The following is a 26,241-nucleotide window of genomic DNA, read 5'->3' as shown; positions in this document are numbered from 1 at the left end:
GGATAATGACTGGGTGTGGCCTCTCCAAACTCATCGCCCCCACTGCTAATGCCAGGTCCCTGATCTCACCCTACATCTCCCAGCTATTGAAATATCAATTTAGTCTTGAAAAATTCCTTTGAGAACTTGACTAACCTCCCTACGCAGCCAGGAAAAATTATAGAGACCCATGAGACAGCATTATAAAAGGTAATTATGAAAACCCTTATTTGTGGCAGCTACTAATAAGCCTGCATAGAAGAAGGGGTGTACCATCTTCCCCTACAATCCTGAAGCCTTTGGTGGGGGGAATGCAGCCTTTCTCAGTATTTTCCCAAGAATTTATTCAGTCACTCTGTTCACAGCTATCTTTATTATCTAGATGGTATGTGAAGAACAGATTTGTGTAAAATAAAAGTCATGATCTGGGTGCTCCAGAATTTGGGGGAAGATAATATCTGTACACACATATTTGCAATATAAAGCACCAGCTGGGATATTTATCGCAAAGGAAGTAAAAACTAAGTGCTACAAGAATACAGATGGAAGGAATTAAGGAGATTAAGGAGTGGCATTTGAGCTAGCCTTAGAAGACCACTGTTGGTAAGGATATTCTCAGTAGGGTGGTACAGAGCTCTCTGTAGTTTGGGCATTTGTCCTCTAGGCAGAGGGGAGCCACTGGAGGGAAATTGGATTGATGTTCTTACCAGGCCGTATGATCTCCGCAGTAATTCACCCAATGTTTATTATACTTCTGCTCTGGCTGGTGATAGGGCATGGAAAGGTAAATAGTATTCAAGGAGGCTTTCACATTTACAGACCCCTTTGTCCGCATCCCAGTTTTCCTTGAATTTCCTTTCCTAGTTCTCAGCATGGCTCTTGCCTTCTCTTCTGTCAAGTTTGTGCTTGGAAATTACAAAATGTGGTGGGGCTTTCTTCAACCACCCTTCCCACAACAGCATCCCTGTTTTCTGCTTTTTCTTCATATCACTGATCTACTACCTGACAGTTTCTATAAAAGTGTATATTTTTCAATTTTGCATACTAGACTATGAGCTCCATGAGAGCAGAGACTTTATTTTCTTCACTCCTATATTCCCAATACACAGAAGATGGTCTGACACAGGGTGCTTAATAAACACTTGATGAATAGATAATTGAAGAGTTTACTGGGGAGACAGGCAAGAACTGACGATTACAATATGGATTTTAAAAGGGTAATAAAAGCAGTGAAGTGCTTGAGAAACAGAAAAGGGAGAGTCCTACTCCATGTAGGGTAGAGGAAATGGTCACAGAGATGTGTCATCTGCATAGTATTTTAAATGATGCTGAGGCTGCTGGGTGGATATGGAAGGAAGGCACAGTGGATATGGAAGGCAAATGCAAGAGCCGTGTAGCGGAATTGGGAGTGGCTGGAGTGGGGGCTGCATGAGGCAAGGGGCAGAAAGACTCAAAAGCTTTGTTAGTTAAGGTGAGTGACACATCAAGATTTGTGTTCCAGAAAGATAACTATAGAGTGGATTGAAAAGGGAAGTCTGGCTGTGGGAAGTTTATTCTGTATTAGAGGTCTAGGCAAGAGATGGTGAAAGCCTGGACTAAAGCAGAGGTGAAGGAGGGTGAACATGTGAAGGAGGACACAGAGCTGATAGTCTTCTACTATTAGATGAAGGGATGGAGGGAGATTGAGAGGAGGTTAGCATGACTTCTGGGTTCTGATTGGGGCAACTTAGGTGTCATTTATCAGGAAAGATACTGTGCCCTGCCTTTCAGTAGCTCTCCTAGCTTCTGTGCCTGCTTACATCTGTTTGTACATTTATTCTGCTAACTAATGTGTGCAAGGGACAGTGTGAGATGTGGAGGACAATGCATTTAAGCTACAGTTATAACTCATAAAATGTTAGAGTGAGGAGGAATTTCAGAAACTAGCTCAGTCTCTGCCACACGGTTGTTTTTACAGTTGGTTAGAATGGGCTTTTGCATTTCAGCTCTTGGATGCTTGAGCCATCAAATCATCTCAGAACAATTCTGAATAAGAATTTTCAGGAGACATCCCAAAATGGAGGGGTGATACTTATGATTTTACATGTTTAAATTCAGTCGAATTTTGCTATTACTAATTCACTTCATTGTAAAGATTAAAGGCATCCATAGAATTAAAAAGGTCTTCAACTGGTCTAGAAGTGTGTTTCAGGCAGTTAAATATAGATGAAAGGACAATAGAAGGGTATCTGAGGCTTTAACCCAGTCTTGTCTTTGTTAAGAATTGTGTATCTAGGCAGTCATTAACCACTTAGAGCCTCACTTTCCTCTTCCATAAAATGGGAAGTTTAATCTGGAACAGTGTTTTTTAATTTAGTCTACACATTGGAATCTCCAGGGTGCTTTTAAAAAGTCCTAATACCTAAATCTTACCTCCAAAGATTCTGATTTTATTGGGATGAGGCCTAAGTTGTTTTTAACACTCCTGATGATTCCAACATACATCCAACACCCAAACTTTATAGTTCTAGAAATTAAAACAAAAAACAAAACTTTGCAGGCTGACTAAATTGTACTTCTGGGAGTAGATTTACTCATGAAATCACATTAAAGAAAGAAAGAAGGACTGTTTAACATTAAATGTGGAGCTGTTGTTATATAGAGAGCACTATGCTAGACAGTGGGGCATATAAAATTGCTACTGTTAGTCTTATTGAAGAAATAAACAAAAAACATAAGTGAAACTCTTTCCCTTTAGAAAGAGTCCATTTCCCATATGGTGCATTGGCTATATTTTTTCCACACTTGAAGGTGGAGCAATGTGCATCACCTTGATTTTTAAAAAGCCATTTATTTTAACAGGGGTATCTTTTCAAGAGCAAGATGGGGTTAAATAACTGTTGTGGATGTTGAGGGACTTAAACTGGATCTTAAGGTGAAAAGGGATGCAGCCAGAGAGGCAGGAAGAGGGAGTAGGCTGCATTGGAGAGAATGGTAGCCATGACATGATTACAGAACAATGAGTCAGGGGATAGGTGCACACATCTTAAAGGGGCTCTGAATATATGGGTAAGGAGTTGGATTTAATTCTGTAGCCAAAAGAGAAGATGAGTGGAGTGGTACGATCGTTAGAACTATGCTTGAAGGTGAATAATGTGGGAGAATAAATTAAAATAGTAACAGGAAAACAAGGGATACCTTTAAATTTGCAGTCACTCAAAAGTGTGATGGAAAAGAGCTGAGCTGGATCATGGTAGAAGAAATGGAAATGAAGGAACATTTTGAAGGAAGAATTAGGTGATTGATTTGATAGGAGGGGTGGAATCAAATGAGGAATCAATTCTGACTCACTCCAAATCTTCAAATGTTAGTGACAGGGAAAATAACATACCGTGGATTAAAATAGGGACATTTATACATGAAAGGCAAGCTAATTAGTGTAGGGGGAAGATGATCTCAGTATTTTAAGTCTCAGGTGCTGTCCAACTCTCCTCTTGGGAGTAAAAACATGGACTGAAACTCAGGACAAGGGTCAGTGCCGTAGTTAATGGTGAGGGAGAGCTCATCAAACCTTGAGAGTGGGTGTACTTCCTGAAGATTAAAAAAAGAAAAGAGAACCAAAGATGGAACCTCAAGGAAGTGCATTACTTAAGGGGTTTACAAAGAAAAGTAGACCAAAAAAATGGTCAATGGGATAGAATCTAGAGTTTTAATAAAGCCTTGGGAAGAGAGCATTTCAAAAGGGAGGAGGCAATAATGAACAGTGTGCTTTGGAAACCCAAGAGCATAAGCAAGGACAAAAGGCCAGTGGCTCTTTGTCCACTGGGACCTCTGGGATACAGCATCTCTGTGCGCATTGTTCCCATCACAAGTAAAAAAGCCAAAAGCCTTTACCACAGCTCACACAGGCTCCACAAGCTCTGCCTCCATCAGCCTCTCCCTACTCCTTGCTCCTCACCAACTACGTGGGCTTCCTGTTCCTCAGACGCTCCCAGCTTGTGGTTTCCTCCTCTGCCCTGCTGTCCCTTTCTCTGTAGCCATCTCCACCCCAGCCCTCCATCTTCTGGCTCACTTGCCTTGTGCAGCACACTGCTCACATTTATCCTCTATGGAAAGACTTGCTTGTGTGAATGAGTCACTTCCATATCCCTTTCTTTTTCTCTATCCTCTTACCATGATTTTTTTCTTCACAGCTGTATTGATTTTGAGGCTTGTAGCTGCAGCATTTCATTCTCTGCCCTCATCTTCCTAGGGTGTTTTCCCTGTGCATATGTGTCTCTGTCTCTGTTCAAATCTCCCCCTTATGAGGACAGCAGGCATCGGAAGAGGGCTCACCCTAATGTGGTATGACCTTATCTTAATTCAATTACATCTGCAAAGACTTTATTTCCAAATAAGGAAAGTCACATTCACAGGGGTTAGGATTTCAACCTATTTCGGGGGAGGACACAATTCAGCCTACAAGAATATGTATTATGTTACACACTTACTTGTTTACTGTTTCTATTCTTTCATCCACTGAAATGCATGCCCTGTGGGCAGGGACCTGGTTTTGTTCAGTGATCTCTGGGTCCTGCCATGGTACCTGGAATGCTGATCATTGGTTAAATGAATGACTCAGTGATAGTGGCTCACATGAAGTAGAGGAAGATTTGAAGGAATGAGGAAATGGGGCAAGCTGATTTTAAAAAGCCTTCATTCAAGAAGTCTGGCAGGCTGAAAAAGAAACAAGGCAGTGGTTGAGTCAATTAAAAGGATTTCAGAAAATAATGCTTAGGCCTTACTTATGAGCCATCTTTCCCTGGAGTAGTTACCAGAGTCCAGGGACTACCTCTCAGCCCTGCAAGAGAAGAAATTGAATTTAAAAGCTTCTTCAGGAGGAGAACTGACTTAAAGTTGATCAAACTAAAAAGAGATGATTTTGTAGGCCAGAATTCCGTGTAATTATTACGGGTGTCTTAAGAGCTTGGATTGATTTTTCTGCCAATACAATATATTCGCCTAATGATATCAGTTGTTTGATAGATATGGACATTTAGAAACAGCAGAGTTTTCTCTAGGGATATTCCATTGAGCAATGGTAGCTGATAAACTCTTTCTTTGGGGATGAGTTTTCCAAATTAATTCCCAGTGCTCTCCTCCAAAGACTCCGAGGTAGTAGGTTTGAGGACGTGAGGATTGCTTGGGACTCTGTATGTTTAAGAAGTCCTCCAGGTAATTCTCATGATTCGGCAAACTTGGGCGATGTTACCTAAAATTACTCTTAATCTTTAGTTAATGGCAAATCCCAGCCTGGAATTCAGCCCCGTGGTGTCCACCATGTCTGCTGGGTCTACTTGGGCTCACATCCATTTCCTAGAGGGAAGGTCTAAGCCTTTCTGCTCAGCACTTTTCATACTTGGGACACTGCTTTCTGTAGGCTCAGCACTTGCTTCAGGGACTCAGCATTGAAACAAGGCCATTTGGATATTTTCCCTCCCTTTTAATGTGGATAGATGGGATGAGCTTGGTTATTAAAAAAAGGTACCTTTCTTTTATAAATTGTTTCATAGTGACTAAATAGTGGGTGAAGGGAATTGATTCCTGGTAGAATTCCAGTTAATAAGTACAGAAAGAAGGATATAATTTGTATGTCACCACATTATATCTAGGCTACAATCATCAATGGTTGGTAAAATAATTAGGTAAAAACTGATGGGGAACTTTATACTGGATAAAGTTCATACTAACAGCACCTGAACGCACTGACCACCAGAGAACGTCACTGAGAGACTTTGTGTGCATCCTGGTATGATGCAGCAGGAAAATCAGAGCATCTCTGCTAAGTAGTCTTGTAAAAAATCAAACCCAAATTTGAGTAGGCCTCTTGTCTACCTGTTTACAGAAAAAACAGGGATAGGGGAATGTGTTAAACCTCATCTCATGTATATGATCGCTCAAATCCAGAATATGGGGAAATGTACAGACAGCCTTGTTACTCTCAAAGTGCGGTCTGCAAACCAGCAGCATTGATATATCCAGAAAGCTTGTTAGAAATGCAAATCCTCAGTTCCTGTCCTTGGCCAACTGAATCAGAATCTGCATTTTAACAAGATAACTAGGTAATTGGCATGTGCCTTAACGTTGTAGAAGTATTGTACCTTATTTTTTCACTAAGTGGTAAGGAAAAGAAGGGAAGGGAATCAGAGGTATGGGAGGATTTATTAATGCTTTCTTGGGCTCACAGAGTTGAATAATACTGAGTATTATCAGTGAGAAAAAAGGTTTAAAAAACATGCATTCTAATCATCATGTTGCTACAGTGGAATGCAGAATTGTAGTGCAGGAGCCCAGGGATAGGAATCCCATTGGTAACACTGCTGGCTCAGTTCTCACGTCATAGTGTAAGCATGTTTTCGGATAATACAGAGGTTCAGTACAGGACTTGATTATGTGACATCTCTACTGTCCCCAAAGTTGAAGAGAGTACAGGTTTACCTTAATTTTAATTTAACTATTTTAGATGTTTTCCTCTAAACTTAAAAAAATTTGTTTTTTGTTTGGGTAGACTTCAGAGTTTTACTAAGCCTGTTCCCATTTCTAAAAGGAGGAAATTGGACTAGATCTCAAGGATCCCATCTTTTCTAACACTCAAATTCTAGGATAAATAAAAGATTTAAAAATGTGAAGAATGTATGATATAGTTTCAAGTTGTACTGTCTTCATTACCCCAACCTGTCTTTGTCCACACTTCCTACATCTTTTTGCCAAATCATAGAGTGATGGAGAGAATTTGTATTAGCTTGCTACAGAGTGGTCAGGACAGCAGCCCTTCACCTAGGACCTGGGTGATGGAGCGCCTATCATCATCTCACCTGCAAAACATGACTAAATGTGAGGGGTTTGGGAATCACTTTATAATCAACATCAAAAACACAAATAACCCAACTGAGAAAATAGGCATTTTCCCAGAGAAGACATACAGATGGACAATAGTACAATGAAAAGATGCTCCACATTACTAATCGTCAGGGAAATGCACATCAAAACTACAATGAGATGTCACCACACACTAATAATGGGTGCTACCCAAAAGAAAAAATAACAAGTGCTGACAAGAATACGGAGACAAGGGGACCCTTCTACACTGTTGGTGGGAATGTAATTTGGTCCAGCCACTGTGGAGAACAGTATGGGGATTCCTCAAAAAACTAAAAATAGAAATACCAAATGACTCAGCAATTCCACTTCTGGGAATCTACCCAAAGAAAACAAAATCGCTAATTGGAAGCGATATATGCTCACCTATATTCACTGTAGCATTATTTACAATAGCCAAGATGTGAAAGTAACCCAAGCACCGATTGAAAGATGAATGGACAAAGATGTGGTACATATCCACAATGGAATGTTACTCAGTCAAAGAAAGATGGAAATTTTGCCATTTGCAGCAGTGTGGATGTAGACCTAGAGCATATCATGCCTAGTGAAATAATCCAGGGAGAGAAAGACAAAAACCATGTTTATTTTTTTACTAGTTTTGCTTTCCAAAAGTCTTTTAAATCAGCTGTGCTACATAAGGGGTGGAATTTTATACTTTGCTTTAAAATGTTGGTTTCATTTATCATACGATGTCTTTCAGAATTTGTCCATTTTTCTGGGTACAGCAGTTCTGATGGCTGGGAATAAAGGAAGAGGACGTGCTGCTTATACTTTTAATATTGAGGCAGTTGGATTTAGTAGAGGAGAAAAGTTACCTGATGTAGTATTAAAACCACCACCACTATTTCCTGTAAGTACATTAATGGGAATTCTCACTCTTTTTTTTCATGTTTCAGAGAAAAGTCTATATAGGACTTGAATATACGATACTAGTATGACATCCTCCATTGTAAGAAAGTAGATGTGTTTCACTTACCTTTAATTTAAATATTGCTACTGTTCTCCCCTGAACATTTCTGATTTTCAGAGTGCTTTCTTAAAATACAGAAAACAAAATTGTATATACCTTTCCATGAATATACTCAGTACTATGTCAACTAAGATAAATTTTTTTTTCAATGCTTTCATCTTCTATTGCTGTTATTGATATATTCTAATATCAAAATAATATTTTTAAGTCAGGTTAGGTTTTACCAAGTCATCATTGCCCAGTCTACCAGACTTACAATTAATAAGTTTCTTCTCTTCTTGTATCTATAGAATTTAATTCTGCTGCCTAGTATGGTCTTTTTTCCCACCGAACAACGTTTTTTATTTCCCTGTTTTGTTAAAGTCAATTTGAATTTTATTACTCTTTCTCAAAATATGTGTTCTACTACATTTAGCATTGCTTTTAAATTTAATGCAGCTTAGCTGACATAATATTTAATCTAATGCTTTTGCTTTGTGCTTGGCTCAAAATGTAGCTTACATTTCCAGATGTGCATGTGCGCACTATACAAAAATGCAAAAATCATAAATAACCAGGTACTCTTCAATGCAGGAATCTTTTCCCTATTTCAAAAGGAAAAGTCCTTTTTGAAAGATTTATGTAAATAGAGGATCCTGAAGAAATGTTATCTGGGGATATAAATGTCTCACATTGGGAGTCTCTACCTTTTGTTCTTGACATTTTTCCTTTCTGACATTCAGTACAGACTAAAAACAAAGATAAATATCTCATACATAGGTATAATGTCACTTTTGTTGATTTCTTAAAACAAGCTCCTCTCCACGTGTGAGATTACTTCTAAACATTGGGAATATTAGTGCATACTGTTTTACACTTGGAATAAAATTGAAATTCCTTACTACTAGCTAACAGGCAGTGTGTGATCTGACTTTTCTAATGTTGCTCCAATCCTTTCCCTACCACTCACCTTCTCTTTCCTTAGCCATCCATCCTGGCCTCCTTGTTTCCTTAGATGTTTTCCTCTGCTGGTTTCCCTGGCTGGAGCCCTCTGTTCCCCAAGTCTGGCCTGGATGATTTCCTAATTTTGTTGAGATCTCTGCTCAAACATGACTTCTCTGAGAGGTCACGTCTGCCTGTTGTCTAGACCAGCCACCTCCAACCTCTGTGTATACTGTCAGTCACTCTTTCTGTTACCAAGCTTCATTTTTTATGTCATTTATCATTGTCTGAATAATATATTACCTCATTTTCTTACTTAGTAGTTGTCTTTTTCTCCCCTAGTAAGTTCCACGCAAACTTGGACTAGTTCCTCATGCCATCTTCTGTTTTCTAACCATGTCTGGCTTATAGTGGACACTCCATGAGTAATTGTAGAATGAATGAATAAATTTGAAGTGAAACTTGAATACGTACCATGTACTTAGTCTCTGAAACCAGAAATCTCTTTACTATGTATCCTGAGGATCCACTTTTTCATGAAGATATATATTTTATGTATATACACACATACACATGTATATGTGTGTGTGTGTGATTTTTAAAAACTGAAGATGTAAGTCCAGGCTCCTGCTTTGTCATTAACATGTTATATGGGCTTACAGATTGTTCATGTCTCTCAATTTCTTCACTGTAAATGGGGAAATATTGATGATATGGTAAATGAAATCATGGATGTTAAATATTGAGTATATCCCAGTTATAGTAAACACTTGCTAAATAGTAGCTGCTATTTTTTTTTAATGCTCCTAGTCCTGCCAGTACCACTGCCACTGTTAAGCAATCTTTAGCATTTGCTCTCATTTTGGTGCCTTGATTTTTAAAATACGGAATCACTGTCAGCAGACTATATAACAAAGTTATTATTGGTATGGTCAGTAGGAAATTGGCATGGCAAATATTATTGGCATGCCAGTAGGAAAATTAAGCATCTTTCCTACCTCTAAAAAAGGGGAAAATGGGAAATGGGCTAAAAGGACAAATATATTATAAAAGCTCAATATCTTTTGAGTTGCTTGTAAAACTGAGTAACTGTAAAATGTAATTTTTCAATAAAACTGACATTTTTCAAAATAAAGACAAAAGGGATATTTAAATATTTAATTTATTTTTAAAAACTGTGTCTTAAACAGGATACAGATTATAAACCAGTGCCACTGAAAACAGGAGAGGGTGAAGATTATATGCTGGCTTTGAAACAGGAGATAAGAGAAACTATGAAAAGAATGCCTTATTTTATAGAGACACCCAAAGAAAAACAAGGTGGGTATTAGACTCTGATTATGTGGTTCAATGTGTACACATAAAATAATGTTTTGGCACAAGATATATGATCATTTAATGCTGATAGATTCAGTTCAATCAGAAGTTATCAAAAACCCAAAAAAGCATTCTTATGTTAATTTAACAGAAAATATATTTAAAACTTTTCAATATTTTATTTCTATAATTAACTTTCACAATTAAAGTTTCATATGTTCAGTGAAAATTATGAAAAATTTAAAAAGTAAAGATCACCAATAATGCTGTCTAGAGAACTATTATTACTACTGTATTATATATTACAGACTTTTTTCTTCTGGATGTGTATCCTTTTTATAAAATTGCATTCCTATTACTTTGTATCTTCCTTTTTTACTCAATAGCATATTATTAGCATTTTTACATACCCTTCCTTAGAAAATATTAATGACTGTGGTATTCCATTGTATGGATATAGCACTATTAATTGTAACTAGTTCTTTGCTGTTAGGTTTAAGGTTGTTTCTAGTTTTTTGCTCATACATATATATGTGTACATATATACATACATATATATATATAAATGCAGTTCTTTGATTATTTAATATTTTGATTACTTTTTTTTTAAGTCTTGACTATATTTTGGCTTACCATTTGTATATCAGATATAATAGAAAATATAAAACATATACTTACTGGTTATGCCAAGTACAGAGGAGAAATTACAGTTGGAAAAGGCTTGACAGTTTCAGACTGGAAGTGAGAAGTGGTTTTAGAGGAAGGGAACCCATTCCTGAATATTTATTTAGCATGGTAGAACTATAGTGATTTTTAGTTTCTTTACTTCAGTGTTGAAAATTAGATCAATATCATCCTTGAGTTCTCAAAATAGCATCATTAAAACATGAGAAATTCACATAGTATCATTTCATTCCATTAGTATTAAAAGTGCATTCCATTTTCCCTCTCTCTAAAAGACTTAGCATTGGCTCAGAGTCAGAAAGGAAGTCTTATATAGTAATATTACATGTGCTTGTAATTATAAGAAGCATTTTAGACAAGTAATTTGATCTTTTTCAATGTGCTATGTGAAGTCATATAATGGTTTGATAAGAGATATTTTTACTTCCAAAATAAACCAATTCTTTTTACTTAATGATTATGTTGCATGCTTTTGAGTTCAAAATTGAAATTAAAGCTCTCATTTTAAAATGTAACAAAGACTAAATGAACTAAGTATTCTTATTAGAAAAATCGTAGTGTAGGGTATACTTTAGTCTTTTTTAAATTGTCTTTTCTGTAGATTATGTGACAGATTTACTTAACTAAATGTGGTTGTTACTAAAGACGTGTCTAATTTAAAACTATGTCACATCATTAAAGCATATATGTGAATCTTTTAAACCAGGATATTAAGAACACAATTTTGCTGCTGGTTTCTGGGAGTGGTTGGCTTGTACTTGTATCAGGCAACTCTTTATCTTTGAGAACAGAATAATAAAGTGTTTAAAAATATAAGGAAACTTTTGCTTCTATTACTTTCAGAAGAAAACTTTTGTATTTCAGAAGACTTGTATTCTAGAATTTTCCACATTGATAAAAGCACATTCTCCTTGAAGTCTTCACTTCTCTTCCCTGATGTATTTTACAAAAAATATAGTTGAGAATAAAATATAACATAGACATACGTGTTTGTTTACAGGTTAAAATATTAACATAGACATACATGTGTGTTTACAGGTTAATCTGATATACATTATATATATATGCATGTGTATATACATATGCTTATATAATACATACGCCATGAATGAAAAATAATTGTTCAGACTGAGCAGAAGTACATTAAGTGTCAGTGGGAGCCACATTCTAGGTAGTGTTGCACCTTCTCTAGCCTTCTTCCATCACTCACACACCACTTGTGTGCTTTAAGAAAGAGAGACTTACAGACTAACATTAAGAACTAAATCACTAGAGATTAGGGCAAACAAATAGGGTCACAGATCTCAAGACTTCCTGATAATCAAGTAGCTGGTGGCTCAGGGCATTGAGATTTGTCAAGAACTGATGGCACAGAATAAACATATTTTGTGTTGTGATGTCTTCAAGGTTTGTTTATGATGTTTTCAGGTAGAATTATAAGAATGATTGGTATTCACAGTGAAATTTGTTATTTTTATAATTAAGAAAAAACACCAGTGAATATTATTTTAATGTATTTTAGCTGCCAGGGAACATTGAGCATCAAGTCCAGTGGTTCCCAGCCCAGGCTACTGAACTACTGGGATCCTTTGAAGTAGAAACAGGAGTGACAGTGGTGCTGGTTCTGTAAACCATTTTCAAAACTTCAGAAGCTTAATGAAAATTATACATTTACCTGCAACATGGTCGCCGGATCTATAATTTAATAAATGGAGTTTGGTTTATTCATTCTTGATATGCCATCAGAATCGATGAGATCTTATTTTAAGCAGTTCCTATCATATGTAATGATTGATAATTATAAATTTTATTCTTTCATGGCAATCTACCTAAGAACAAGGAGAATTTACTTTTAAAAAGAAAAAAAACTCATTTTATCTTAGCCCATTACCATCTCAACCTTTTGCTCCCTTTTATAAATCTATAATGTATTTGGCATCTTCGTGATCTTATTTTTCCTGCATCTTTAAACATTTGCTGTTCCATCATCATAGATACTATTTCATCATTCATCAATTTTTCCCCAATATGCTGAAAAAAGAAACTATAAAAAAGTGGAAAAATGATGAAAGTGCAGAGAAAGATGGTATAGCATTAAAATAAATCATCACTGTAACATCCTTCAGTTTTCCTATTGTGTTATCCAAAGTATTACATTAATTTCTAAGATGATATAAAAGAAGTCTGGAGAGACTCTTGTCTGTATTTGTTTTGTTTTTGTTTTAGCTTTCCTAGAATACAGTTGAGAATTCAGAATTTTTCATTTTCTGCCCATAATGGCAAAGAGAAGAAAATTGACAGAGGAAGATGTTTCACAATTACTGGACAGATCAGAAGAGGAATTCAAAGAGACAGATAGGAGCTCTCTGGTTGTTGATGATGGTGAAATTGATTGTTTAAGCAAAATCTCCAGGCTCTCTTCAGATGACATTGTCTTTGATGAAATTTTCTTGAACCCAAGAACCAATGAATAAGTGATATATCTCTAAGGATAAAAAGGAAGTATGGTATATTTTGTGATAAGAGCTTGGAACAGCCTGCTTGCTAAAATGACCTGTGGCCATGTATTTTCTTTTTTTATGATATTTATGTACCAAAATTTTTTTGATGTAATTTATAAGTGAATAAATGCTGAAGGCAAAAACAAAACAAAGATATTTCAAAAGAAGTAGATTATGTAGAAATGAAAGAATTTATTAGATAGATCCTGTTAATTTGTAGTTATGAATTTAATAATAAAAAAGCTTTGCAATTATAAACCAAAACAATGGTTGGGTTAACCTCTTCAACAAATGTGTGAGCCATCAAAGTTTTTTAAAGTATTACATTTTGATGATGCAAGTACAAGAAGAATTGGATAACCTATCAAAAATGTATTTGTAATCTAGAATAATTTGGATGTTGCAAGTGTTAGAAGAAGAACCCGAAATAATAAGCTAGAACTTATTAAAGATGTATTTGAAATCTGACATCAAGATATATGAAATGCATATATTCAAGGTTTGTGCATGACAAACCTAAAATGCACATTTTATGCACAGTTAGCTGCATTCAAAGGAAGTTGCCCATTTTGGAAAAGTTTACCTTCAAAACCAGGAAAATAATGTAATATAAATTTGAGTTTACTAAAATTTCTTATTAAAATTTCCAGTAATTTTTCTTTTTAAATAACTGCTTGAGATAAAATTCACATATGTAAAATTCACTTTTAAAGCATACAATTCAGTGGGTTTTAGTGTAGTCACAGAATTGTGCAAACAGCATTACTAATTTTTGAATCTTTTAATAATCCTGAAAAGAAACCCAATACCATTAGTATGGCTCCCCAACTCCCCTCCACCCAGGCCATGGCAGCCACTAGCCTGTTTGGTCTCTAGCGTTTTGTCTGCTTTGAATATTTCATATAAATGGACTCATAATATGTGTCCTCTTGCTGCTTTTTTCACTGAGCATGTTTTCAGGGTTCATCCATGGTACAGCATGTATCAGTGCTTCATTCCCTTTTGTGACTGAGTAGTATTCCATTGTTTATATATAACACATTGTCTTTATCCATCCATCAGGTGATGGGCATTGGATAAGTTTCACTTTGGGGTCATCGTGAACAATACTTTCATGAACATTCATGTTTTGGTATGAGCATACGTCATCTCTACTGGGTATATATCTAGTATATATTTAACATTCTGAGGAACTGCCAAACTGTTTTCCAAAGTGGTTGCACCATTTTACATTACCAAAAATGTATGAGGGCTCCACTTTTTCCACATCCTCACCAAGGCTTGTTACTGTTGGCTAATATGTACAGCATCTTTTATGCTTTTTGCCCATGTTTATCTTCCTTTAGGAAATGTCTATTCAAGTTATTTGCCTCTTTGTAATTGGGTTCCAGTAGTTGATTTTCAGTATCTCTTCTTCTGTAAATTATTTAAAAGTAACTTAAAAATATAAAGAGTGGCTCATTGGACCCAAATAGTAAATGGTAATAACTATTTTTCTTGGTATACTAAGAGTTACATTTTTTTCAAAATATGCAATCTGTTTTGGAGAAAATTATGAAATGAAAATGCTGGGAATCTCTCATCTGTGCTGACCTCTCTTTACAGATGAAAAACTTGAGAGTAAGATTGAAGTCAAACAGTTAAATACCTAGAAAACCTTGATCTCTTGGTCTCCAATCTACTATTTATTTTATTTATCTTTGTCTAAAACCATAGTCTTAGTATTATTTGGAAGCATTTTACTATTTGGAAAAAAAATCAATACATACTTGAGCCTTGATTTTTATTTTTCATCTTTGTTATCGCTGTCTTCTTTTAGTAGCTCTACCTCTAACCCACTTTTTAAGATGAACCATGGCTTCAAGCTACTGCCTGATGACATGCTGGCCATCTTACGCTGCTGAGAAGGGTTTGGGCCCTTGTCAAGAGTATCTTGGGGCAAAGGGGGCAAAGCAGAAGCAAGAGCCACATTTGTGGCTCTCCTGTTTTTGGCAAGTTCAGAAGGTCCCTGCAGAGTTCTTCCTAACAGCCTTCCATGTCAGCTATGACATGGTTCATCCATGCTCCATCAATTGCAGCCTTGCCTGTTGCCCCTTTGCCCATCCTCTCCAGTGGGTTGTGAAAAGTAGCTCATTGAGAAGGCTAACTGAATATGTGTACTAAGCAAACAGCCTTCCGTGTCCACTTAGGTACCTAATAGATTCCAGACATAAGGTTTAAAGATGGAGAGCTGCAGGCCAGTGTCACAAGAAGAAAATAGGAGATGCCACATAGACCTCCCTACCCTTGTAGGTAGTGCCTTCCTGACCTGGCTCAGAGCTTTTGTGAATATTCTCAGAGTCAGGTTGTCTGATTCCAAGAACCGTAATTATAATTTAGGTCTCTGCTCAGTCCAGCCATTCGTACCCAGTTGCTGCTTGCCAATTCTTTAAACATGGTTAATGCTCATTGAACTTTTCAGTGTGTGTTCAGAACGCATTGTGTACAAATGTAGGAAACTCCCTGTATGTGAAATGAAAGATGTTTTTTTTTTCTGTTATTTTAAAGGAATAGCTTAAATGCAGGTTTATTCTTGATTTTTCTAATGAACACCCTTTTTCATTTTCTTTAGATATTGAAAGATATAGCAAAAGATACATGAAGCTGTACAAAGAAGAGTGGACACCAGGTAATCATAAAACAAAATGTTTAAATAATTTTTACAGGCTATTTCTGTGCCCCATATTTTTTGGATAAATTTTCCATTTTCACCATAGAAAAATAATGATCTGGTTCTTTTCCCATAATTAATTAGGAATGTATATATTTTGAAAACTAAGATTTGTATACTGTAACAAGGAAGAGTTGAAGTGTTCTTGTAGAAGTTCTTAATATACTTGTTTTATAAAAGAGGACTTACCAAACCCATTTGGGTTTTCTATTTTCATTTGCCACAATCACAACTTTAATCTGTAGTACCAGTAGTACTCACTTCTGTGCTCCAGAGTGATTCTATAGCTTTTGAGGAGAAAACAAGTCTAGTCTTAAGGATATTCCTTTCTTTCAAGCAGAAATAGACTATTTTTAGTTGCTAATATGCTTTTCCAACAGAACCATATTTAAGAGATTTTTTTTTTCAAGATTTACATATTTGCCTTGGATACAAACAGGGTGGAAGAGGCTACAGACCTCTCATCTAGCTTATTCATTTTGCAGATAAAAAACAGTTGCCATAGAAATAAAGTGACTTGGACAGTACTACAAGAACCCGTATCTCCTTGTTTCAACTCACTTTCCATTGACCTCTGTCCTTGGTGCTTTATGGAAACTGCCTTTGTGTAAAAGCACAAATGGCATTTACAGCATCACTGCCTTCACTGGTTGCAGTGCTTTCTCTTTTCAGGGTTGATCATTGATCAGGGTGGGTCCTCCTGGAAATGCTGTCCTAGATCTCTCATTTGTTCCATTTCGTAAATATTCATCTCCTAAATGATTCTTTTTACATACTTTCTCATAATCATTTACGAGTTGTTTATTAAAACAAATATATTCAAAGCAAAATTTATCATTTTTGGTAAAAGAGCTTGAGATGTAAATGTTTTCTACAAAACATGCTGAGTTTTATTGGCAGGCAGTTTTTTTTAAATCCATTTTTATATTGCTTTATTTTTCTGATTAACTCCACATTTAAAAATGAGTGAAAGTGACAAATTAGAGAAATTTTTAGCTAATGTGGCAAAATAATTTATTGGAGGGAATTTGCTTTTCCACAGTTATATATATTTTAGATTATAAAGTTTTCAGATAATTATTAGAATAATTGAATTTTGCATGTGTTCGGATTATAGTCACATATCTTAACTTTTGAAAGAAAAATCCTTTATTACATAAGTACATAACAACTACAGAAAACTTACAAAACACAGCGTAGTCAAATAATAAATAAGACTTAAGAAAAACAGCTGCAATCCTAACACCCACAAAGAATTACTACAATAGTGTGTTTCCCACTAGAGCTTTCTCTGCACAAATATGTGCATAAAAACATATGAAATATTTGTGTTATATATGTAAAAGTATTTTATGTTAGATTTATTTTTTTAATGATTCTATACATATTGCTTTAGAAGCTCTTTATTCAATAATATATCATGAATAGATTTTAATGCCCATAAATATTTTCCTACATTATCATTCTTGTTATGAAAATCTCTGTATTTAAAGTTGATCATATAAATACAATATAGCTGCTGAAAGAATGTTGTAGAAATTTAATAGCACTATTTCAAAGCTATTCTAATGAATTTTATTCTTCATGGTAGAAAATATTTTGATTCCCAGGCTAAATCTTCCTAATCCAGTTAGACATTAAGAAATTTTATTTTCATTGCTTGAGCAACTGTCATGTCCTGTAAATAGTTATGTCCAGTGCTACTAATTCTTAAAGGAAACTGCAATGTTTGTATTTCTTCTCTCATACACACAGATTGGAGAAGACTCCCAAGAGAGATGATGCCAAAGAAAAAATGCAAAAAAGGTACATTGACTAATATAATAATCCAGATAGGAAAAGGTAATTGCTCAAATGTACCTAATATGGAATTGTCAACCTGAAGTTCCATTCAGTGTTCTGGGTGCTTTTACAAAATGTTTCACATTTTGATTGTTTTGGTAAAGCTCTTTGTTGCTTATTTTTCTTTGTTTTTTTTGTTTAGTTGTTTTCCCTTTCTTGAATTATGGAATTCTGATGTCCTAGGAAAAACTTTTCAGTTATGTAGACATTTTCATTTGCATATTTGAAATGTTTTTAATGGTTATATTTGGTATATTTTAAGTTTTTAACTAAGGCATTCATAACTGGTAAAACTTGGGAACTTGTAACATAGAACTTTATGTTGTATATCAAATACCAAAGTAAAAGTTCCCATTGTATTGTTCTTTCATAATTCCACTGATTAAGTAGTTATTGAGCATTTGCTATTGTTGGGTACTGTGCTAAGAGGAATAAAACAGTGAACAGTAAGGAAATAATCCTTGACCTCATGGAGCTTACAGTCATAGAGAATATAAGCGTTAAACAAAAACACTGTCCTCACTGGGAGGTCAGGGAAGGATTCTTTGAGGAAATGGAATTGGAGTCCAGATTGAAGGATGAGTAGCAGTTTACGAGGATGTGATTGGGTAGGGGTATTGGAGGAAGACCAAGCCTGTGAGGGAAAGTCATGAGTTCAGTTCACAGGTGGTACTTAAATTTCCTTTGAAATATACAAATAGAAATATTGAATACTATGTTGTTGAGTAGAGGGGGATGGACGTCAAAATGGAAATGCTGGTCACCTGCATAGATCCTATAATTGAGACTGTGAGAAAGATGAGATTGTCCAGTGTGAAATTAGAAAATTAGAAGAAATGAGGGCCTAACCCCAAACTTGGGGGAATGCCAAAATGTAATGGGCTGATAGAAGAGACTGAATCAGCAAAGAGAGGAGATAGAACAGGAAGAACCTGAAGAGAGTGGAGTTTCAGAGGTAAAAGTACACAGAATTTGAGAGCGTTCAGAAGGTGGTCGACAGTGTTAAAGGTGGTTTAAACAATGCTTCTAAGTCAAATAGGATCAAGATGGGAAAATGTAAACTAATTTTTGACATGTTGATCATTGTTGACCTCAGTGAGAGTTTTTTAAAAGATCCATAGATGTGGAATCCAGATTGGAATGGGTTAAACAGTAAATGGGAGTTTAGGAAAAGGAGACAGGCAACATAGATGAGTCTTTGGGGAATTTTGCTATAAAGAATAAAGAAAGAAAAAAACAAGAAAGCAGAAAAATTAACAACAATGGGATTAGCAACTAGTAGAGAAGAAATGTCCCCTTTACCCTTTTCATTTTTTTCAGGCCCTGTTTTTTCTTTTTGGTTTTTTTTTGCTTTTTAATGGATTTTATTTTTTAGAGCAGTTTTAGGTTCACAGCAAAATTGAGCAATAAGTACAGAGATTTTCCATATACTTCCTGCCCATATTCACATGCATAGCCTCCCCCATTATAAACATCACCCACCAGAATAATATCTTTGTTGCAGTCAAGAAACCTACATTGTTACAACATTACTATACAGAATCCATAGTTTATATTAGGGTTCACTCTTCATATTGTACATTCTGTGGATTTTGACAAAAGTAAATGACATGTATCCATTATTATGGTATCATACAGAATAGTTTCACTGCCCTAAAAATCCTCTGTGCTCTGCCTATTTATCCCTTCCTTCTCCTTATCCCTGGCATCCCTTGCTCTTTTTACTGTCTCCACAGTTTTGCCTTTTCCAGAATGTGATATAGTTGGAAGCATAAAGTAGGTAGCCTTTTTATATTGGCTTCTTCCACTTAGTAATATGCATGTAAGTTTCTCCAGTTTTTCATGTCTTGAAAGCTCTTTTGTGTTAGCAGTGAATAGTATTCCATTGTCTAAATATACCGCAGTTCATCCATTTACCTACTGAATGAAAGACAGGTTGCTTCCAAGTTTTGGCAATTATGAATAAAGCTGTTATACACATCCATTTTTGTGAAGACGTAAGTTCTCAGCTCCTTTGAGTAAATACCAATGAGCATAGTTGCTATATAATAGAGTATGGTTAGTTTTGTAAGAAACAACCAAACTGTATTCCAAAGTGGCTGTACCATTTTGCATTCCCACCAGCAATGAATGAGAGTTCCTATTGCTCCACATCTTTGTAAGCATTTGGTGTTGTCAGTGTTCTAGATTTTGACCTAGTAGGTGTGTAGTGGTGTCTTATTACTGTTTTAATTTGCATTTCCCTGTTGACAAATGACGTGGAGCATCTATTTATATTCTCACTTGCATTTGTATATCTTGTATGGCAAGATGTCTATTAAGGTCTTTGACCCAGTTTTTTTAATTGGGTATTCTGTGTTTTTACTGTTGAGTTTTAAGAGTTCTTTGTATATTTTGGATAACAGTCTGTAGGAAAAACACTCCTGCTGTGTGTTTCTCCTTTACTCTCATACTACTACCATATTCACAACACTTCTGACACCAGATGTGTGGACCTTTTTTCCCACCTAAGCAATTCTCTGCAACACCAGCTGGGTAATTTACACTTCAGTTCAGTTCTGACACTAACTGGAATAACAGGCTCCACAAGTTAAAGAATCAATCCCAGAAGACTGCTTCCCACTTCAAATGCCAATTATGAATAGTAGGTCCCCAGTTTACCTACCCACAAGTTCTGTCTGACTTGACTACAAATTGAAAGTTCCCACGACCCTCCTCTCCGTGGCTCTGGTTTGCCAGAAGAGCTAATGGAACTCAGGGCAATATTTACTCATACTTACCAGTTTATTGTATAATAAAGGATACGATAAAGAATACAGATGAACCAGCAGATAAAGAGATACATAGATACACACGATAGGTGTGTTCAGTTTAGCCATTTAAATCTCCATTCCAAAGATAAAGTTTTGTTGCTCTGAATATAACCTCTTTCTCATCTCTTTAACCATTGGCAAATGCATATTTTTTCTATGCTTGTTTTTATTTTCCAAAGCTGGTAAGATTACACTAGTTAAAATAAAGCACTCTATTCAGTGAATAGGAAGCCAGTGCAGAAGATACATGTGTGAGAACCTTTCACTGGCCCTCTGGTTCTTCCACCTGAAGTAACACTAGCAATTCTGGCTTTAATGACATTAACTACCAATACAGATTTTCAGTACTAGTAAAAAGATACCTGTGTGCAGTCTTAGAAAGTATCCTATTAAAGGATTATGATTACTCCTCACTGTGGAAAATCGGTGAGGTGTGCTGATTTGTTTTATTCCTTAATAAAATTAATTCAGTTTGTAAATGATGTAACTGCTGGGTATGACATAACTGCTGTTAGCATATGAAAAGGCAAAGAAATATAATACACGGTTTCTGTTATAGAAAGATGTGTTAACTGGTTTTACTTCAGCAGGTCCAAAATCCAAAAAGGTGAAAGATACAGGAAAAGGTGCTTCACTCACTAATGCTGCAGATGTATTGAAAAAAATAGAGGTAAGGTTTTTTTCTTACTATAAAAACAAACTAAAATGGAAGAAAATGTCATACTTCCTTTTGCCTTCTGCAAACTTTTCATTTTCTCTCACTTTTTAACAATATATGGATTTGGTAGAACCGGGTCCAGTACACAGAGTAACTGGGAAGGCTTGAATGTTGTTGGCTGGGAGATAAGGGGGTTCCGTCCTGTCCTTCTTTACCACTCACCTGCCAAACTGCCTCACCTATCACCTGCTCCCTTTTCCACCCTACTCTTATTTTCCCTTGCATTTGAATTATACATGGAAAAGAAACATGAAAGAGTTACACACCTAAAATGTACTTCTTTTAAAAACTTCTCTTTTTTTCTCCTATTATCGTGTATGTACTTTTTAAATGCTCTTTTGCCTGTCTCATGTTAAGTTTAGAATATTCTAATGAGGGAAAACCATATTTTATGGAGCTTATTTTTATATCTTTAACTAGTTTAAAAATAAAAAGATGTAAAATCCAAAAGATAACGAACTGGAATTTTGCTCTTCCGTGCTTGTCCCAGCCCCCCAGTTCCCCTCCTGCAGACAACTAACATTACCGGTTTCTTGTATATCCTTCCAGGAATATTTTATACTTACCAAATACAGACTTTTTTTTTTTTTTTAATGATAAAAGGTAGCATATTACACTCTTCTGCATTTTCATTTTATACTTAGAAGCACCTCGGAGATGGTTTCATGTCAGTCTCTACAAAGTCACCTCATTCCTTTTTTGTTTTGCGCTGCACTGTAGAAATGAACCATCATTTGTTTCATCAATACCCGTGCTTGATGGGCATTATGTTTCATCTAGTGTTTCACTATTGTAAATAATGCTGCAGTGAATTCATGTTAAGTGTGTCATTCACACATGTAGGGGAGATTTCTAGAAGAAGATTTCCTGGGTCATTTATGTGTATTATATGATACGGATAAATATTGACAGATCACCCTCCAAGGAGGTTATACCAGTTTATTCCCTCCGTCAGTGTGTGTTAACTTGCACAGCAGTGATGGTGATGATAGTGATAACAGCTGGCTCTTCATTGAGAACTTACGCACCAAGCTTTTTGATAGCTGTTCACATACATTATGTCCTTAAGACTTCGAAACAACAAAGAGAGATGAGTATTATTACACCTGACTTAGGGATGAGGAAGTCAAGATTTTAAAACTTATATATGACTGGCCAATTTAGTTTAGCTACACAGTAACAGAAACTCATATTTTTTGTTATTTTATTTTTTGACCAGTACTTGAGCTGGAGATAACATGTCTGGAAATAAAGCCAGGAGGATTGTTGAAGGAATAGTGATAACTGTCAGATTTAACTATGGTAGAATGATGGATGGGGTTGCAGAACTGTATTGATTGAACAACTTGTATTGACTGAACACAGATTCTGATGTTATTAAAACTTCCTGGGAAGAAGTTGCTAAGATGCATGTGCTATAAGGAGGATTGATCTGGCCCTCTGGGTTTGGTTTCTCATCAGAACAAATTGTGTTTCTGTATTCCCTACACTTAAACAGCTTTTTCAGTACACACATTGTTAAAAATGGTCTAAATATTTTTGTTGCTAGTTATGAAATAATAGTTAATAGAATGATTTTTCAGATATAGTATATATCTTGCACAGAGTTAAATAAATATGACACTACAGTTCGTTTTTAACCTCACAAACCTATGGGTTGTAGGCCTTTTTACCATGGTTTGATTAAAACAGAAAAAAACAATTCAGTACATTAATTCATACTGACACATTGTTACATGTGTGGATGTATTTGGAGACACTTCAAAAGACCTACACAAACTATTTTGTTTACCGGTAGTTTTCCAAAGGGATTGCCAATTGGAAAAATGTGTGTACATTATATTGTAATAATAACTCATACATGGCAACATCAGTCAGTATGAAGATAAATAATCTTACGTCTATTACCTTGGTCTTAACTTGTTCTCCCTGAATGGGATGAGGTGATAGGAAAGGTGGAGTTTGAATTTTGATGAGAAATTGAGTCTTTCTGATGTAGTTTTTCTCTCGATTTGATTTCCTTAAATTCAACTTTGAATGTAATTAAAGGGATTTTTAAAAATAAGTAAGAACCAATAAAAGAAGAGCTAAATTGTAGTCACTACAAACACAAAATGGGTTTTCTCTCTTTATCTAATCTACAAAGCAAAAATGTTATAATAGGGTGGAATATTTGCAGATTTATGAATTCATGTTCTGATTGCTATTTAAGAGTAATCATATCTTAGCTAAAGTGATTTTATGCCTTAATTATGAGTATTAACATGTGAACGTATTACTTTACCCACCTCCTAGAACACTTGTGAAATTCTATCAATCTTGCAAATTAAGCATATAATAATTTAGTGAATGGATAGTGATAGTAATACAAATGGGTAACTTTTTTATCAAGTGAGAAAAATTGTTGATAGTCATAATAGAAACAGAAGGATGTTAGTTAAATTTGTGTGTTACAAGAAGGTACCATAGTGATTTTAACAGGGTAACTGGAAAAGCCAGTCAATCAAAGCTTTTCCAACTCAGTGTCTCCTTGCCTCTTCTCTTATTAAGTGCTAAAGTTGACTCTGATTTAAGTTTTAATTGTTTCTTCTTCTCAATCTCCCAGATATTTTAAGAAGCAAAAATTCTTGGAAATGAGGAAAAACAGATAAGGACATGGATAACCTAAAAATAGGATTATTCACCCTAAAATGACCATATTAAGTGATTTCACTTATACACCAAAACAAACATTTTGAAATGTTACCATTATATTCTTTACCATTACATTCTCTTTTCTCCTTTCATGTTAGAAGGAAAACAAAATAATATTCTGAAAATTCTTCTCCATAAACTGAGTCAACTCAATATTTTAGAAGGAGGTAGGACAGAAATCATAAAAATAAACCATTATGCATTAGAGATTGATACCTCATCATACTTGAGACCCAATTAGGGAAGAACACAGTCATAGAAAACGTGAGTGTAATGACAGGACACTGAGTTCCCCCTTTTTTGAGTCAACTCCCAGTTTCCCAGATGGAGGCCTGGATAGCTGGTAAGGGAGGATTAGAATAAGGTGACAGGCAGCTGTGTTCTCTTGAGGCTGAGCAGAGAGGGCAAAGTCTAGTGGTTTCCATTTAAATTAATGAAGCTCTTTTATATCAGGAATTGGAACAGAGAGGTGATGGTGAAAAATCAGATGATGAAAATGAAGAGAAAGAAGGAAGCGGTGAGAAAAGTAAAGACAGCGACGATGATGCAGATGCTGCTGCAGAGCAAGAGGACTGTGATGAAGAAGAGCAGGAGGAGGTGAAGGTCTATGTGGGGAAGGATGGCAAATTTACTAAGATTAAGGATTATCTAATAATCAGATATATGATATACAATTAAAATAAACAAAAAAAACCCAAATTGATGATAACCAGGGGCCTATAAGTACCACTGGCATTAATTCCTTGGTATCCAGAGAATTATAGTAGCAGTGAAATTTATAATGATACCAAATTGAGTGTAGAAGGTAAAAGTAACTTAATAGGCAGCTTTAGAAGTGGAAGTCCACAAGTTAAATTATCAGACCAGTTTAATTAAAATTTATCTACATAAAATTTGCAGCAATTCAGGACTTAGTCAAGAGGCCTGAGGGAGAGATCCCTGCAGTTACCCTCATGTGGACGCCACCAGAGGACATTTATAATCCAGCCTGAGGTATATGACTGAGTCAGGGCTTAGTGGCTGGGATTTGGGATTTTCAACTTCTGGAAACATGGTTATGTTTCAAAATAGGCTGTAGTTAATCAAGTTATTTTGTAGCAGGGTAACTTTGTTGGTCATGTTTGGGATTTGTGAACACACCCGTGCAGTAACCCTAGGCTGAGTTTTCTCCATTCTGATGACCTTTCTCCTTGCTCCATTTCAGCTTCTCAGACCATACTCTGAATCTTTTCTTCACTTAAACTGCACCAACTATGAAATTTTATTATATGCTTTAATTATTTTGCATTAAGTTTTGGATTCTTCTGAAATTTGTATTGGTATAAAGGGAGAGGTACTGATCCATAATTTGTTTTATTCACTGATTTGAAATTCTCCTTTATCAGCTACTAGATTTCCATATCTACTTAGATGTATGTCTGGACTCTGTTCCACTGATCTACTTCTGAACCATCACTAAGCTGTTCCAATTAGTAGAAGCTTCTGATTATTTGTTAATATTTTTAGGTATATTACCCTTCTTTTCGGAAATTTCCTGAGTATTCTTTGTATTCTTCTAGGTAAATTTTAACTCCAAACACTTTTAAATTAAATATGCCACATTTGTCTCCAGCTTCCCATATCATTCACTTTGTTTTCCCTGCACTCTGACATAACTGAGACTGCCAGACGCCCATCCTTTATTTTCACTTTATTGGTTTCCTGTTTTAATTTTCTTGCCTAAGGAACCTAGACCCTTGCTCAGCCTCCAGCTTCTTTCTTGCATTACTTGTGTGCCTTGTCCTCCCAGCACACACTCTATACCAAAAGCAACCTTTCATCAGTTTCACTGTATCTCCTTTTCCCCTCCAAAGCTGCCTGGTTTCTGAGCTTTTCTGAGGAATCACAGAAACTGATGCCACTGAAGAAATGCTAGCCCCATTTTGCTGGCTTGCATGTTTTCTGTTTCTTTTGTCAAGTCAGCTCACTACAGCAAGTATTTTAGACCTTTTTCTTTCTTCTTAATCCCTCTCCTTGAATATGTTTCCTTTCATTCTTAGCAGATAATAGCACCTTTATACAGGAAATAAAGCCATCAAGAGGAAACTCCCTTAATTTCATGCCCTCTGCCTTCAAAATAAATGACTTCCCTCCTCCATCTTTTTTGTTTTTTCATTAATGGGAGAAGTGTCCTTCATCCTGTTTGAGGCTAA

General features: G+C 35.7%; 1 protein-coding gene across 2 annotated transcripts in view; it reads left to right on the top strand.

Annotated features, from left to right (window-relative positions):
• The window catches only part of POLR3G (RNA polymerase III subunit G), a 32,680-nt gene that overhangs the window by 694 nt on the left and 5,745 nt on the right, over positions 1 to 26,241 (top strand). Inside the window, exons 2-7 of one of the 2 annotated variants that reach the window (XM_036925677.2) lie at positions 7,580 to 7,729; positions 9,961 to 10,090; positions 15,884 to 15,940; positions 17,738 to 17,788; positions 21,228 to 21,307; positions 24,503 to 24,646. In XM_036925677.2, coding sequence (XP_036781572.1) covers positions 7,613 to 7,729; positions 9,961 to 10,090; positions 15,884 to 15,940; positions 17,738 to 17,788; positions 21,228 to 21,307; positions 24,503 to 24,646 — 579 coding nt within the window. In that variant the 5' untranslated portion in view covers positions 7,580 to 7,612. Of the gene's footprint in view, positions 1 to 7,579; positions 7,730 to 9,960; positions 10,091 to 15,883; positions 15,941 to 17,737; positions 17,789 to 21,224; positions 21,308 to 24,502; positions 24,647 to 26,241 lie in introns of both variants that reach the window. The other variant, XM_036925675.2, reaches the window with a different exon arrangement.

The sequence above is a fragment of the Manis pentadactyla genome, chromosome 2 (assembly GCF_030020395.1).
Source record: "Manis pentadactyla isolate mManPen7 chromosome 2, mManPen7.hap1, whole genome shotgun sequence".
Taxonomy (NCBI): domain Eukaryota; kingdom Metazoa; phylum Chordata; class Mammalia; order Pholidota; family Manidae; genus Manis; species Manis pentadactyla.
Note: the sequence above shows the minus strand (reverse complement) of the source record. Positions and strands in the feature narration are given on the sequence as shown.